The sequence below is a fragment of the Amblyomma maculatum genome, chromosome 3 (assembly GCF_055883805.1).
Source record: "Amblyomma maculatum isolate TAMU_Amacu chromosome 3, ASM5588380v1, whole genome shotgun sequence".
Lineage (NCBI taxonomy): Eukaryota > Metazoa > Arthropoda > Arachnida > Ixodida > Ixodidae > Amblyomma > Amblyomma maculatum.
In genome coordinates, this window is record NC_139346.1 from 114,845,254 (window position 1) to 114,860,618 (window position 15,365).

General features: G+C 51.1%; 1 protein-coding gene across 2 annotated transcripts in view; it reads left to right on the forward strand.

The window, feature by feature from the left end:
* Atg1 (serine/threonine-protein kinase unc-51-like protein Atg1) overlaps positions 1-15,365 on the forward strand; it is a 127,773-nt gene that overhangs the window by 25,473 nt on the left and 86,935 nt on the right. For both annotated transcript variants that reach the window (XM_084597908.1, XM_084597909.1), the window contains exon 2: positions 8,125-8,217. In XM_084597908.1, the coding sequence (XP_084454034.1) occupies positions 8,125-8,217 (93 nt within the window). The remainder of the gene's footprint in view (positions 1-8,124; positions 8,218-15,365) is intronic.

Below are 15,365 nucleotides of genomic sequence, written 5' to 3' on the forward strand. Positions count from 1 at the left end.
AGTAAACGCGTGCGGTAATTTGACTTATGCAAGGAACAACTATGCGTCTCTCTTCGGGAACGTGGTATAGGGTTTTAATAAACCTTTTTCAATAAAGCTCTTGCGCACAAGTAGTAGTTGACGGAGATGACGTGCAATGCACAGCGCGAGAGTGTGTCTGGATCGACGCGCCCTGGCGATCGGAATTCCTGGGTTGCAATCCGCTCCGCTCCAAAAGGTTTTTTTTTTTTCTTCTTCTTCTTCTTCTTCTTCTTCTTCTTCTTCTTCTTCTTCTTCTTCTTCTTCTTCTTCTTCTTCTTCTTCTTCTTCTTCTTCTTTTTTTTTCATCCGCTCTCTGCGTGTGTATTGGACTTCTCCATTCTCTGTTAGGTTTGACCACGTGAAGTGGTGCGTTCGCGCTAAAAGTATCCGGGGTTTACGCTGGTTGGGCGTTACTTTCTGAAAGCACTGGCTCATTACTCGCGCCAGGACACGTGGACTGCGACGTCACGATCTGGCGGGCCAATCAAGATCATTGCTCGGCTCTGAAGGTCATCGTCATCACCAGCCGGAAATACCCACCGCGGTGCGGAGGCCTCTCCCATATTTCTCCACTTAACCCGGTCCTGTGCTAGCTGCATCCACTTGGCCCCTGCGTACTTCTTGACCTTATCCGCCCACCTGACGACTTTCTGTTCCTGATACGCTGTCCTTTCTTTGGAATCCAATTTGTTACCCTCATCGGCCTTCAGTTATCCCGTCTTCGAACTACATGCCCTGCCCATTTCTTCTTCGTCATTTCCAGTAGAATCTCATTAATTCTAGTTATTTTTCTGACTTACCGTACGCTTCCTATCCCTTAACGTAGATCGTTTGATTGCTCCCGCATTGCTAATGTCTCACTGCTTTTTCGAACCTTGCACAGTTCAAACAGAGTTGTTCATCTCGCTGCAGTGCTGCGTTAAGCGCATAGCGCAGGCAACTTTACGCACATAACTCTTGCTTCGAGAAAGCTCCATTACGTAAACAGCTCGGCGCTGGAGCCGCGGAGTGAACTGCTTTTACTACATTGTACGCGCCGCCCCGCCGGGGTGGTGCAGTGGTTGCGGCGCTCGACTGCTGTACCCAAGGACGCGGGATCGAATCCCGGCCTCGGCACCCGCTTTTCGAAGAAGGCGAAAAGCAAGGCGCCCATGTGCTGTGCGATGTCAGTGCACGTTAAAGGAACCCCAGGTGGTCGAAATTTCCGGAGTCCTCCACTACGGCGGCTCACATAGCCTGAGTCGCTTTGGGACGTTAAACCTCACGAACCAAACCAAACATTGTACGCTCCGCCAGCTGCTTCCCTTCTGTGCGCTCGTGATGCGCTGTCATGAGGGGGAAGAGACATTTGCATTTCGAGAGCCTGCTTGTCCGGCTTCCCATTGTTTTGCACTGCGGAAGCCGAAAGCGGACTCCTTGCGTTGCGATAAAGCACGCTCACGCCGGCTGCGCTCCCTTGGCGCCTTCCTGTCCGCCTTTGCGCCGAACGGCGTCAGCTTACGGTGGTGGTGTCACTGTTACGAAGCATTTCGTGTTGGGAAAGCCGGGCGGCGGTATGTGGCCGGAGAGATGGATGGTTTTGCATTAGCGCCACAGCGCGAAGAAAGGTTCGCGTAGTTCGGGTTTCGCCTTCGTCGGTGCAGTCGGTACAGAAGCGCGCTGGCGCGTGGATGTTGCCATGGAGCGACTGTGCCGTTTGTTTACTGGCCCGCCGGCCTTCGTGCTTCGGTGTTCTCCGGTTCGGCTTTCCTGCCAGCGCCGCTTCCGGTGCTCTCGCGTGGCTGCGCGCGACGAGATGCGCGTCCACACTGCTCCTGACTCTGCATAACACACACACACACACACACGCACGCACGCACACGCACGCACGCACACGCACGCACACACACACACGCACACACACACACACACACGCACGCACACACACGCACACGCACGCACGCACGCACACACACACACGCACACGCACGCACACACACACACACACACACACACACACACTCTCTCTCTCTCTCTCAGCCGAATAAATAGGTGTTGGCATGCGCGCAGTGCCGCTTTCACCGCGTCGGTTTTGTTATTCACACAGCATCGGAATTGTGCTTTCGGACATGCCGGAGAATCGCTAAGTCCTGCGAAACATTTTGCTTGTGTACTTTACGTTGGAAGGGAACGCGGCCATCCCTGGTCTCCTTGTCGTGGAGAAGGGTATGCGGGGACAGTTGGTATGCTAACATGCGCGCGCTTAGCTGGGCAGACGCTATCTCGTAAACTAACAATTCTGTTGGCCAGGTCATTGAGTGAGCGCTTTTAGTCGCCACTCCTGGCTCTGCTATTACGCTGTGCACCTTCTCATCGCAGCCATTGGAAGCTGATGACGCCACCTTATGCGCTTGGTTCAGGACTCGTGGCACGGCTATTTTAGGCAACCTCACATAGTGCGTGTCGAGGCCGGGTGTCGGGTGTCCGAACGTACCCCGCCGGGGTGGCGCAGTGGTTACGGCGCTCGACTACTGTTCCCAAGGACGCGGGATCGAATCCCGGCCTTGGAGGCAGCTTTTCGATGGAGGCGAAAAGCAAGGCGCCCGTGTGCTGTGCGATGTCAGTGCACGTTAAAGAACCCCAGGTGGTCGAAATTTCTGGAGTCCTCCACTACGGCGTCTCTTATTAGCCTTAGTTGCTTTGGGACATTAAATCCCACAAACCAACCGTGTCCGAACATGACCCGCCGCAACGATTCTGGTCCGCGTCGCCCGGCGGCGTTCATCGGTGTCTTGGGGATTCTGACTCCGCTGTCGGACCGGCGCGCGGAGTTCTGTGCACCGGTGTTCGTTGCGCGTACTTATTTGTCCGCAGTGTTTTTTTTTTTTTTTTTCCTGCACCCCACGGCACATCGCATTTTTCCGGCTGTGCGCAAAATGCGTCGCTCGGACTGCGCTGGTCGTGGTTTATCTCGAGGTATAGTACGTGTAATGTGCTCGGCTATGTGCGTAACGCCTGCGGCGTTCCGTTGTTTACGTAGTCACGCCTGTCTGTCTGGTGTGACGGCGCCTATTTCTGGAGCGGGTGACGCTGTTATTTCTTTACTTTCTCTCCTCCGATGGCGGCCGCTGCTGTCTTCCTTCCCCTGCGAGGACGACGCATAAAAAAAAAAAAAAAAAAAAAAATGGAGCAGGCGTCTTCCGTCGGGGGCTCCCGCCGTATAACCGTATAACTGCATGGAAGCCACCCCCCGTCCGCCGCTGGCGGCATTTACGGCATTCGGAGCCAGCGCTGCTCTCCCCCGCCTTCGATATGTGGATGACATGCGAGCGCTATTCGTGATGCGCGCGCGCGCGCGCCCCTCCGCCGGCCTTGCCAGTGCACTTCCTTTTCTTTCGTCTCTATTTTCTCTTCTGTCCACACGAGGCAGCGGAGGTGGCTCAGCTACAGAGCCAGTAGCAGGCCCGTGTATTTTCTTTTCCTTCTTCCTACAGCCACAACAACAACAACAGTGCACTGGCCAGTGTATGGCCAGTGTATTGTTACGCTTTTCCGCCACGCGCGCTGGTCTAGATGTGGGCGATTTGGTCCTCTCTCCCTTCACTTCGCGCCGTTGGATCAACGTTGACCTCTCTTCAGAATTGGAGCGCGCCGAATGCGCGTGTAGGTGCGATGGAGACAGGCGCACTTGTGCGGGCAACCTTTCTTCGACGCGCACTGCGTCTTGCGGTGGGCCACGGGAATGGACGTGACCTTGTACTTATTGGCGTGATTTCGGCAATCTGTAGGGGCGACGGTCGAATGCGGGGCTGATATTGAGACCCTTACAGGTGTCGCTGTTATCGGTACACGCCGTCGCCGAACCGGGAGCCGTGGGAAGTACAGTCGTAAGCACCATCATCGTCAGCCCACTGCAGGGCGAGAGCCCCTCGCATACTCCTCCGTTTAACCCGGTCCTGTACGTGATGGTTGCAACCACTTGACCCCTGCGAACTTCTCAACCTCATCCGCCCTCCTGGTGTTCCCTTGGAATCCGATTTGTCTCCCTTAGCGTCGCCCATCGGTTATCCTATTTTCTAATTACATGCCATGTCCATTCGCATTTTTTCTTCTTAATTTCCGCTAGAATGCCATTAACTCGAATTAATTCTCTGACCCACCCTGCACACCTCCTATGAAAGGAAACAAACATTTTGCTCAAATTCGCTACTTTTATTGTTATTTCTCCACTAAATTTCAGAATGACTTTTGGATACTATGTTCTAAGAGGAAACCTAGTTAAACAGAAAAGCGGGTTGGCTTTTGGGATTTAACATCCTAAAGCGACTCGGGCTGCGGGAGATAGCATATTTAGAGGACTGCGGAAATTTTGACCACCTGGTGGTCTGAAACGTACGCTGACATCGCACGTTACAAGGAAGCTTTGGTTTTCGCCTTCATTGAAACACGGCCGCCACATTCACGTATCGAACCCGGTAGCCTGGTTCAATAGTCGATTTGCCTAATTACTGAGCCACATCTACTGCCCTAAGCTACATACCATGTTACGTGCCTGAAGTGTGCTGCACTGCTGGTCACTCTTGCCTTGACTACCGCTCTAGGCATTAAAGAAAGCGCTCGCCGATAGCATCCAATTATCAAGTGACAGATACTGCATTGAGCCAACACACAAAGTTGGCCACAAGACAAGGGGGAAAGAACTCTTACATATTACTGAAGCGACATGCCTCTCGTTTTTGCTAGCAATTGACACAGGAGAGACTGTTCTATCTGGCGGCTTTTGCTTTTGGCGTTAGCGGACTCTCATGCCGTCGTGGATAATCTCCCTTGGACCTGATAGCTGACAACGTAGGGTATGGCAGAAGAAATGTGGATCCACCTGGTTTATCGGATTACCTTGACCGAGTATGAAGGGCCTCCTTTATGTGGCGTGCGTCGGTTTCCTTCCTCATTTGTATCCGTCTGTAGTTCGCTTTTATATTGCTCACGAGTCGCGACACTTTTAGGGGTGGGACGCAGAGCAACAAAAATAATGCATAATACACAAATAAATACATAAAACAAATACATGTGCCTTAGTCTAGTGGGTTGCAACCCATTTCTTAGTTTCCAGCATTGAAGCTGCCGCTCTCTTCGAGACGCCGAAAATTTTGAGGTAGTCTTTTTCTCTTTTACTCTTTTGTTTCTGTACGTGATCATTTCATATTTCTTTCCTCCTCGCGTTTTCTCGGGCGCAGTTTTCGTTGAGCGGAAGCGCGGGAAGTATGATTTGTTTATGTTCGCCCCTCCGAGTCGATGGGGGGGGGGGGGGGGGGGGGGGGGAAGGGGGCATGTGTAACTTTCAAAGAGCAGCCAGGCGGAAGTCCGCCCTGCGGTGTTTAGCTGTCGCGGCGACGCCCGAATTTATTTATTTATTTGCGGAGGGTATTCTGGTTTGCCTGCAAAGTTTCAGAGAAAGAGAAGTAAAGTTGTAGGGTCGGAATGAAGAACACGAGGAGCGTTGGACGGCAGTGATAGACACTGATAGAACAGTTAGATTCGCCTGCTGCGAACTAGTTCTTCTGAGGCTGCTCTTTACCATTAGTTCCGGCGGTGCAGCGTGGCGCCCTCTGCACGACGTCATAGGTTCAGAAGAGTGCGCACCTCGTGCAGTTCTAGTGCAGGAAAAAAAAATGTTCAGGAAAACTGTGCGCCTGCTTTCCACCGTGCTCTTACACCACCTGAGGGGTCGAGAGGGCCGACATCGTCCATCTGCAAAGCAGACGATGTCCGGCCAGACCGATGGCTTGCTCGTTGTGACAAATGGCGGAGGCTCCATTTGCGTGGACGAGATCGGCGCCCGAGTTCCCTAAGGAAACGGGAATGCGGATTCGATGCCAGATTGAGAAGCAAATTGATTTTCCTCTACCGCTTCCTCACTATCTCTTTATTTCCGCCGCCCCAGTTCAAGTACTTCATATATCAGATACGGGGCCGATAAACATCTTTTCCTTCCTTTTTTTTTTATATCTAATAATAAATAACCACATACTACTACATTACGCGCATGCAGCATGATTAATCACTGCAGTCATGTTCAGTAAAGGAACACTGATGGGTTTTGCGCCAGATGCCGCGGGGTGCTCATACCTCGTGTCTGGTTCATGGAAACGCGTCATTTTGGAAGCTAGGAACCAGTGTCAAGACGGACTTGCATTCCCTCAACTTTTGGGCTCTCGGGCACGCTCCCCCTATGTTCTCCTTCTATTGTTTCATTTTTTTCCCCCATTTTTTTGCTGCAGCAGGCTGGCGCGAGAAAACACTTCGTATGTTCAACGTGGCTTATACGAAGCATTACATGTACTCGTCACTTTGAAGCCCACGAAGCAAACGAGTTCGGTTGGTTGGCGCGATAAAGCGATGAGGTATGTCGCCGCTTCCCCATCGGCGGCGAAAACGGCATCAACTTCGTTGTCGAAAAGTGCGCACTTATCCGATGGCTCTTCCTGGCCGTGCCACCGTTGGAGCCGCGGCGAAAGACGCATTGGTCAATTGCTGTGAAGGCTTCGCTTGAAAATAAAATATAGTAGACACAAACCTTTTGAGCTTAGTACACCGAAAAGGGCTCCGTAATTACAGTAGGGAAGTGAAATGCGATGTTGCCTAGCCTCAGAGATCCTCGTCTAATAAGACGACGCGCAGCACTGCTTGCGAGAACAGCCGATGGCATGATCTTTGTTGTTTTTTTTTTTTTCTTGCCTTCTGCACCTTATAAACGCTTCGCTGTCATTGAAAGCAGCGTACTTCTCTTTTGTTTGCACCAGTATATCCTTATAAACGCTTCGCTGTCATTGAAAGCAGCGTACTTCTCTTTTGTTTGCACCAGTATATCGATACGAAGCAACTTCGATTTGTCTCCGGTGTCCGCATAAGCGCTGCCCTGGATTGGCGTGATCGTCCTAATCGCACCACCGGGTAGCGGGCTGTAGTCGGTCCGCTACGCGCAGCGGAGCCTGACACGCCGTTGTAACCATCCCACCGCTTCTGTCACACGGAGGCGGAGGCCAGCGCATCACAGCACCCGCCGCATTGTGCCGTTCGGCTCCTTCCCTCGCCTCGCTGCGTCGCGTCGTTCGGCCGTGTCGTCGTCATCATCATCATCATTATTATTGCGCGCGCGCTCTCCTCTGTGGGGCGCAATCGCGACAGGTGATCTTGGGAGGCCGCCGCACGCGGCGGGCAAACTGGTGCGTGTCCGACTGATCGGGGCCATCGGGTCCCATTTCGACTCCCGCTGACGGGAAAGGGACAGAAGCCGCACTGAAGCGGACTGGGCCACTTCTTTTCTCTTTTCTATTCATTTTTTCTCGCTTTTTTCTTCTCTTCCATGTTCGCGCATCTTATTTTCTGTGTTTTGGTTCTGTTTCCTGGTGTCGCGTGCTTTCGTTAACGGTGTGGCAAAAATTGAAGAATCGGTGCCGGCCATCCCACGTGTGTCAGGGATTGCAGCGTGCTTCGCGCAATTCGCTATCCTCTTGCTTTCGTTATTTTTCTTCGGGAGTCATACGGCTGTCTTCGACATAAAAAAAAAAAATAATAACTCGCGATATGTAGAAGGGAGAAGTGTACCTTTACCGTCGTTTTCAGTGCTCGCTCACCGCTGTAAAAACACGACTCGTCTCCTTTGTTTAGCCACGTCGCATCGCCCCTCTTAGCGGACGTGGTAAACTGTTTCACGTTGGAAAAAAAAAAAAAAAAGAAATCTGTATATTGTTTGTTTTATGCCAGTCTTTCGAGCTCACACAGCGTTCAAACTATCAGTTGTGCTGTATGCAAAGGCGCTGCTTCCAGGAACGGTAGTGCAGCCAGCGTTGCCGGCAGAGACGGTCAGAAAAGGCTTGCCAACTGTAACGGCCTGCCCGGCACGTCCGTCCCGTATTGCACGGGCGACGCATGCGTCACGCTGCCATCAGTGCGTCGCCCAAGCTGCACGGCCTTCTGCCCAAAAATAGACTGCCCGAAACGAATGTCGTTAGCGGTCCCGATCGAGGGCTATTAATTTGAACGTTCGCCCTTTAGGGCAGCAGCAACAACGCCGTGCTGACTGTCCCTTATTTTTTTTTCTCTCTCTTTCTCTCCTCGCAGAAACCGGAGCTGCCGGTGGCCATCAAGAGCATCACCAAGAAGAACCTGGCAAAGTCTCAGAATCTGCTCGGCAAGGAAATCAAAATTCTCAAGGCAAGTCATCTTTTTCTCTCGTCTTTCGTCGTATTCCTTTTGGCGATTAAAAACAAAACAAAAACGTAGGCGCCGACTTCGACACCTTTTTCGTTTCGTGTTTCTTCGCTCCTTTTTATTACTGCTGTATTTGTCTGTTCGCCTCTTCCGTCGTGCAGGTCGTTCTGCCGCTGTCGGCTATCTGCTTCGCGATGTGCATATTCGCGGTACATTAGTTACGTTCCTTTTTTTTTTTTTTTAGCTCCTTGCGAAGAGAGTACTCGACTCTTATGCATGTGTTGACCTTGTAGTGGGAAGGTTCTCGAAAGGGGGGAGTTTTTTGGAACGGTTGCTTCATTCTTTTCTCTTCAATTAGCTTCCATCGCGAGCATAGTGATGCTTCCTAAATAGCGGCGGGTAAATGTGTTCCTGCCTTCAATTTTAAGGTCATTCGTGAAAAACAAAATAACAAAAAAAGAAACATCATTTTGCGGTTGTACGGAAAGTGCAGTGAGCGTCTTTGTCTTTCTTTTTTTCTCTTCATCCAAAGCCCGTCACACATTTGCCTACCAGAGCTGATCAATGTATCAGTTTGAACAAATCGGTAGTGAATGATGGCTTAAGCGTTGAACAGTGCAGGTCGAAGGAAAAAAAAAAAAAAAAAAACACAGCATAGCCGCCGTCTCGCAGCTTGCTGTCTTAGAAACCCACTTACGTATAACTCATAGATGACTAAAGGAAAAATGCGAAATTAAAAATAAAAGTGGCCGAGCTACTTATCATGCACACAAGTAACCCCCCCCCCCCCTCCCCCCAAGTAGCGTGTACTGTTGCCAGGCTTGCCTGTCTGCATGCTTGAAAGCAGCTGCAGGTTGGTTGTTAGCTGGAAAGCGTGTTTTTCAGCCGTCGGGGCTCTTTTTCTTTTTTTTTTTTTTCTTTTTCGTCCTTCAGCTTTTCCACGAAGGGGCGTGAAAGGGCGGAAGGAAGAGCGTTCAGTTCGACGCGTGCAGCGGCAGCGGTCCCGTTATCTCCAACTTCGAATGAGCGCCGTGCGGCGACAGACGTGCGCGCTCGTTATGTAACTATACGAAGCACATTGTGTCTGCCGCCGCATGTATCTGCTCTCTCTCTGCCAGCATCGGCGTTGCCTCATGCGATTGTCTATGCTCCGCGGTGTGTGTCTCATTCTCGCTTGGTCGCCTGCCAGGCTCTGTTGTGTGCGCCGATCGACCGACGCCGCCCGAGTAGGTCTGCGAAGAATTGCCTCTTACAGGGTGGCTCAAAATGAAAGGGAACACGCGAACGCCCGGCTGCCGCACCTCAGCGCAGCCCTGTCGCTGCGAGCCGGCGAGAATGGCCGGCACCAGGCGCATGCGAGGAAAGAGCCTCTGGTGTCTTCATGTTTTAAGCTGCCTCGTACATCTTGTGATAGGGAGGTCTGCGGGAGCAGTGTGAGAACGGCTACTCCTCTTGTGGCCGCCGTTTTTGTCCGCAAACATTCCCTGTAGTAGGTCAGATCTAAGCATACGCCATTCAACTGACATTCGAGTTTGAAATGCCGCTAAGAAATGTGTGTTACCGCGCGTGAAAGCTGGAGATTAGCGGCATCTGCCGTTAGCACGTGAAGCAAAAGTTAAATTGCTGGTTGTGTAGGTACGGAAACCTTGCCTGTGAAATTTATAACTCGCTGTTTTCCCTCGCTGGAATGTCGAAACAAAAGTGCCGTTGTATTGCCTGTTGGTATGCAAATCTGCAAATTATGCAAATTAATCTGGCGGCCGTAACCCAACCCTTCCCCTTCTCCCCAGCCCCTCCCCCATCCCCACCTCGGGCGCGGCGGGCTCGTGCGAAGCGCTTATTCCAGGCATTTGCTTGAGTGTTGCGCATTGAGTGAAGATTTCAAGGGAAATAGGAGGAAGAAAAGAAAGGGAAGCTTCTTTGTGTGTGTGTTGTCATTGTGCATGTTAAGAGGAGCGTTGGTTTAGCGAAAATTGACACGGGTGTCCGTACATATAAAGCTTAAGGGGGCAGGCGGTCTTCTATTTGGCCGCTCTCCGATGGCGGATCCCTACCTTGCATCTGCAGCCGTTGCGCGATCCACTTTGGATCTGCTCTACCCTCGTTTCGAAACCAGTGTTGCATTATTGGCTGTTTGGGCCACTAGGCGGACCGCGGTTATTTTTTTAGTCGAGAGACGGTGAGCTTTATTACCCAAAATGGCGTATATCCCTATATGAGAATACTTGTGACCACAATGGACGGCAGCACTGGCACCGAGGACGAGGCAGCCCAGAACGAGTGGGTCCCACACTATCTCCCTGGTCATGATATGGAGGCAGTCGCTGGCGGATCGGCGTTGCGCGCTGCTGCGCCTTTCCTGCACGCTCGGTTGGCGCGCAGGTTGCGGCCGTCCTTGCTTTTTTTTGTTCCTCGTGCACTTCGTGCGCCCGTCGCGCTTTGGCTGCACGCGCCTCTTACACCGCTGACGAGGCTTTATGGCTGCAGCGGTTACGTAACCTTGGGAGGACGATGTGCAGCCGCCTCGTCGGGGCCGCCCTTCCGCAACTTTGTTTTTCTTTTTTTTTCACTCTTTTGACAACCATGTAGGAGTCTTTTTTTTTTTCCTTTTGCGTTTTATAGGCCCCTGTGTCTTTATTTGTATTCCGCCCTCATCATGGGGAGGTTTATTTTCCGCGTGCCGCAGCTTTCGTCCTGGCGCCTTGTTGCTATACGCACGTTTAAAAAAGACTTTCGCGGTTTCTACGGGAAACTTTGGCGGCAGAATCTATCTCTGTTGTATCGTTTGAGTTTCGGGCTTTATCGGCCGGCACTTTTTTATCTGAACGTTCAGCTCCTCCGCGGTTGCTCCTCCCGAGGAAGCGCGGGATCGGATCCCGTCCGCGGCGGCCGCTTTTCAATGGAGATGAAAAGAAAGGCGCCCGCGTGTTGCGCGATGTCAATGCACGTTAAAGAACCTTAGGAGGTGTTCAAAGTTATCGGAGCCATTCATTATATATGGCATCCATCATAGCCTGAGTCGCTTTGAGGCGTTAAAGCCCATAAACTAAACCGAACCTTGAGCCAACACTTTTATATAGGCTCATGGGTGTGCGCAGTAAGTGTCCATCCGCTGAGGGTGTCACACTGTCCCCGTCGAAGAATGACGTGATTAAAGAGTACAGGGTGAAAAAAAAAAAAAAAAAAGTCTCTATATTCAAAATTGCGTTGGAGTGGAGGAATTATTAATTACAGGCAGAAATGTCAATTAGACGTCGAAATAGTCATGGATGTCGATATAGTGTACAGATGTCAGAACAGCCACGGACGTCGAAATTGCGCAAAATGCTTCAAAATTGTGCAAAAAAAAAAAAGAAGAAAAGGAGTGCGAAAACGTTGCAGAGCTTTAATGTCAGGCCTCATCATTGCGTTACAACATCGAAAACAGTCACTGAAGAGTAAAAGAGGAAAAAAAAAAACAAAAGAAAAACAACCAAAATAGAAAAGGTAGAGTAAAAAAGAAAATAAATTAAAGATAGGCAAAAGCAGAAAAAAAAAAGCGGCAATCGGTACAGGCACGGCCGCTGTACAGGGAAGACGTTTGCCTTACCGCACTTGAGATATCTGAGGGCCTCCAACGAATTTTTTTATGGTTGTGTTGGCTGTTGCTATGCGAAATAATTGAGCGTACGGTGACGTCATCTTGTGGGACGCATATCACTGTTGAGGTGCAGATTTAATTTTTACCACTGGGTGATAAATTGATATAATGTTAATCGTTCTGGTCTCGCTGTCCAGCTATATTTCATTTAAGACTGGCAGAAACGGTAAGGTAATATATATGAATATGGGCGGGGGGCAGCACTGGTGTCTGCGACTACTCATGATTCGTTATGCGTGTTTGCTGCTCCTGACTTGGCTGCGTAGCGCGTTCGCGATGAGCAGTCCGACTGGTCGATCACGTTGAAGCGTTCGACTTCGGTTCGGTGTATCGGTGTTCCTCCGAGCCGTCTATTACTTTGAGTTGGCTTTCCTGCGCAAAATATTCCCGTCTATTCGGGCAGACGCTTTCTAGTCGCTGCAATGACCTTTACTCCAAGTAGAAAAATGTTTCGATTCCCTGCTGCTTGGAATACCCGAGCGTCGAGTATAATAACAACCCATTCCTCATCATCTACGTTTCTCTGACGGCAGTGCACGTTCGTGAAACGTGATTGCTGTGACATTTCGCGTTTTCCTGTTCAGCCGCGTAAAACTTGGGAGTTTCAGCGAAACGGGAGTGAAGGACGCGTTTACTGCTTAGCTTACCTATTTTTGGTTACTGTTCTTGGCTAAAATTCGAATCGGCTGTGCTTGCCAGCGGAGGAAGGTGTTTACAAAGACAGCTAGTCGGCTTTTTTTTTTTTTTTTTTTTTTTTTTTTTCCCTTGCCATGCATAAATTCATTCTTGCGGGTTTCTTATATATGAAAGGTTGTTCGGCTGTCTGAGCGTTAATGGACAGACATCAGCACAGGTGTGAAATGTGAAGGCTCCACGCTGGCGACTATACATGTTCGTGTGGAGGCGGACGATTAAAGGGGTGTACAAATAGGGCACGTTTCGTCGGTTGCATTAAAAATTCCTCATCAGCAGCTGGAGTAGGTACTGGCCAGGGTGTCTGCTTTAGACGTGTCCGGCTTTGGCGTGCAGCTGTCTTTTTCTTTCTTTCTTTCTTTTTTTTTTTTATGTACATCTCGAACCGAACCGCATTTTCTGTGCTCGAGACGACTTCGCTTTGCGTTGTTCACTTCGGCGTACCCATGGAGGCAGCATCTCGTCTGCCTGCGTTTCTGTCGGAAATATCACCGCATCGCTAGTTTTCCTTTGCGCGCTGGCCTTTTCGCTTAGTGTGTGCACGGATTAACGCGACAGCGGGGAACATAGAGCCGCCTTCTTCTCCCATCCGTCATTTCTAGCCGGAGGCTGTCGGAGGATCAGGCACTGCCGTTTGCTAAGCACAATATTCAAGCACTCTGCTCCGTCGACTGGGGGTCATTGATCCTGTCATTCGAGGAGCGCCCCTCTCGCGGAGCAATTGCTCGCTGGCGTCATCGTCGCTCAGATGCGAGCGCATCGCAGGCGTCGATGAATGCTGCCGTGTGCAACGGTCAGCGTGCGACGCGTCGCCCGGGTGGAAAGGCAAGCAAGCAGTCACGCCGTGACCTTTCAGTGGGAGGCATCTCGTCACCGCATCTTCGGTTTCTCTCTGTCGTGGGCCATCGATTCGTACTTTCATCCTCGCCTGGGTGCGCCTAGAGTTACTGTATAGCCTATATAGTAACTCTAGGCGCGCCTGCCTAGGCTCCTCGACTTTTCCGCTCACTCACTGGCCTGCTCCGGTCATTGACGCGGGAAAGCTGCAAAGCTGTGCGCATGCCCCGAGGATTCTGTTGCTACCGGGTCGAGGATGTCGCGTTCTTGGCGTTTGGATCGGACGTTTTTGTTTCTTCTCCTTCACTCTTAGTTCGTCTCCATCCTGCTTCCACTGGTAACGTTGTATCCCTACCAGTTGTGCGAGGCTTAGCTGGGTGGTCGCATTCGAGATATCTATAGTGTGCGGCGTCATTGTTTCGAGACGAGCTCCTGCAGAACCAAAGGAGGAAGTTGGTAGCTATGATATTGTAGTACACGACAACTATGCGCTGCAGTGAGCCATCCTTTGTGTCCACATGCCTGCTGGCATGATGACTTCATTTTTCTTAACGCGGGGCGAACGTATAGTAACTCTTCCTCACTTTTGTGTCGCAATGACGCGTCGGCAACAATAAGTGCCGGCTCCTGTTGGCCTAGCACTGTTTGTTCAGCCTTTCATGCGACGATAAGGGGGTCAGAAGGGAACGTACTGGTTGGGTGTCATTGTTCGGCATTAGCTGACGTACAGCTATGCCCGATAGCCAAAGCTACGCGGAAACTGTCCGCGTGCATTCGGCTTTTCAAGGCTGCTCACGCGTTGCGCACGTGGACTAAAAGAAAAAAAAAAGTCCACATCTTTCATTGACGCCTACTTCACTTGTGTAGTTTTCCCATGATTTGGGTAGCAGACAGATAAGCTGCTGTCATCAGTCCGCAGGGCCACTAACCTTTTTTACGCTCTTTCATCAGTTAACCTTCGCACACTAGTTTAGCGTAACTTCAGCTGATATCCACGCCTACAGTGAGAGGGGAAAGCTTCGTCAGGCGGCGCTTCATGAGTTGAAAGAGCATCATGCTCCTCGTGTGCAGCTCTTGACAGCAAATTCACCTATAAGCCACTGACGGCCGCTTCAGGGAGGGCCCAGGTATTGACCCTTGCGCTACGAGGGGAAATTCGTTCACTACGTTCCATTTCTCATCACGACGTCAGTAGATAAAAGGTAAAACGTTCAGGAATTTGAGGCAGTGCTTCTCCCTGCCGCGCCGTATCCGCGCGCGAGGATGTTCCTTCGACAACTGCGATAGCTCACCCCGCTTTCCTGCTCCATGCTTTGCGGCTGTGTCAACCTTCCCCCTTGTCACAGTGGCGCAATTGTGGAACGTGGCCTGTGCGGCGCCTTCCTCAATGTGTAGGGTGACGAAACAACCGCCTCTCCAACGAGCTGAAATCAAGCTGCGACCAGATGATGCATTTAGCTTCCCCTCCGGCATGTGCCCACTGTTGCTGGCTGATGCAAGGCGTCAGTGATGGTGCGTCAGTCCGCGTTGGCGCAAAACCGGGTCTCCCTCGTTGGCACGATTAGGCGTACGTCGCGCGAGATAGGCGGAGGCCGTCGGCGGGTAATCTCGGACGCCCTGACCTTGTACCTTGCGCTGACCTCGCTGCGCGCGGCGGCGTCGCGAAATGATTCCTGCACCCTTTCGGTTTCTTCCAGCATGCGTCTCCACCCGAGTGCTAACGGCGGCCATTCGGTTGCTGACTGGAGCCCCAACCGTATTGGTCGATGCTTACCATTTCGTAGTACCTTCGTTCAATTTTGGCGTACCACCTGAGCATTTTGATGGATATGGTACCGTGCAAGGGCAAATAAATAAATAATAAAAAAAAGGCATTTGTAGCTCCGGGATAGCGCTGTGCTTTTGGATGGCCTGGAGTTGGCGTGTTTTTACAGCGCTGCTTGTGTAAATTTTATGGCTGCACTACACGATTAGCGTACTC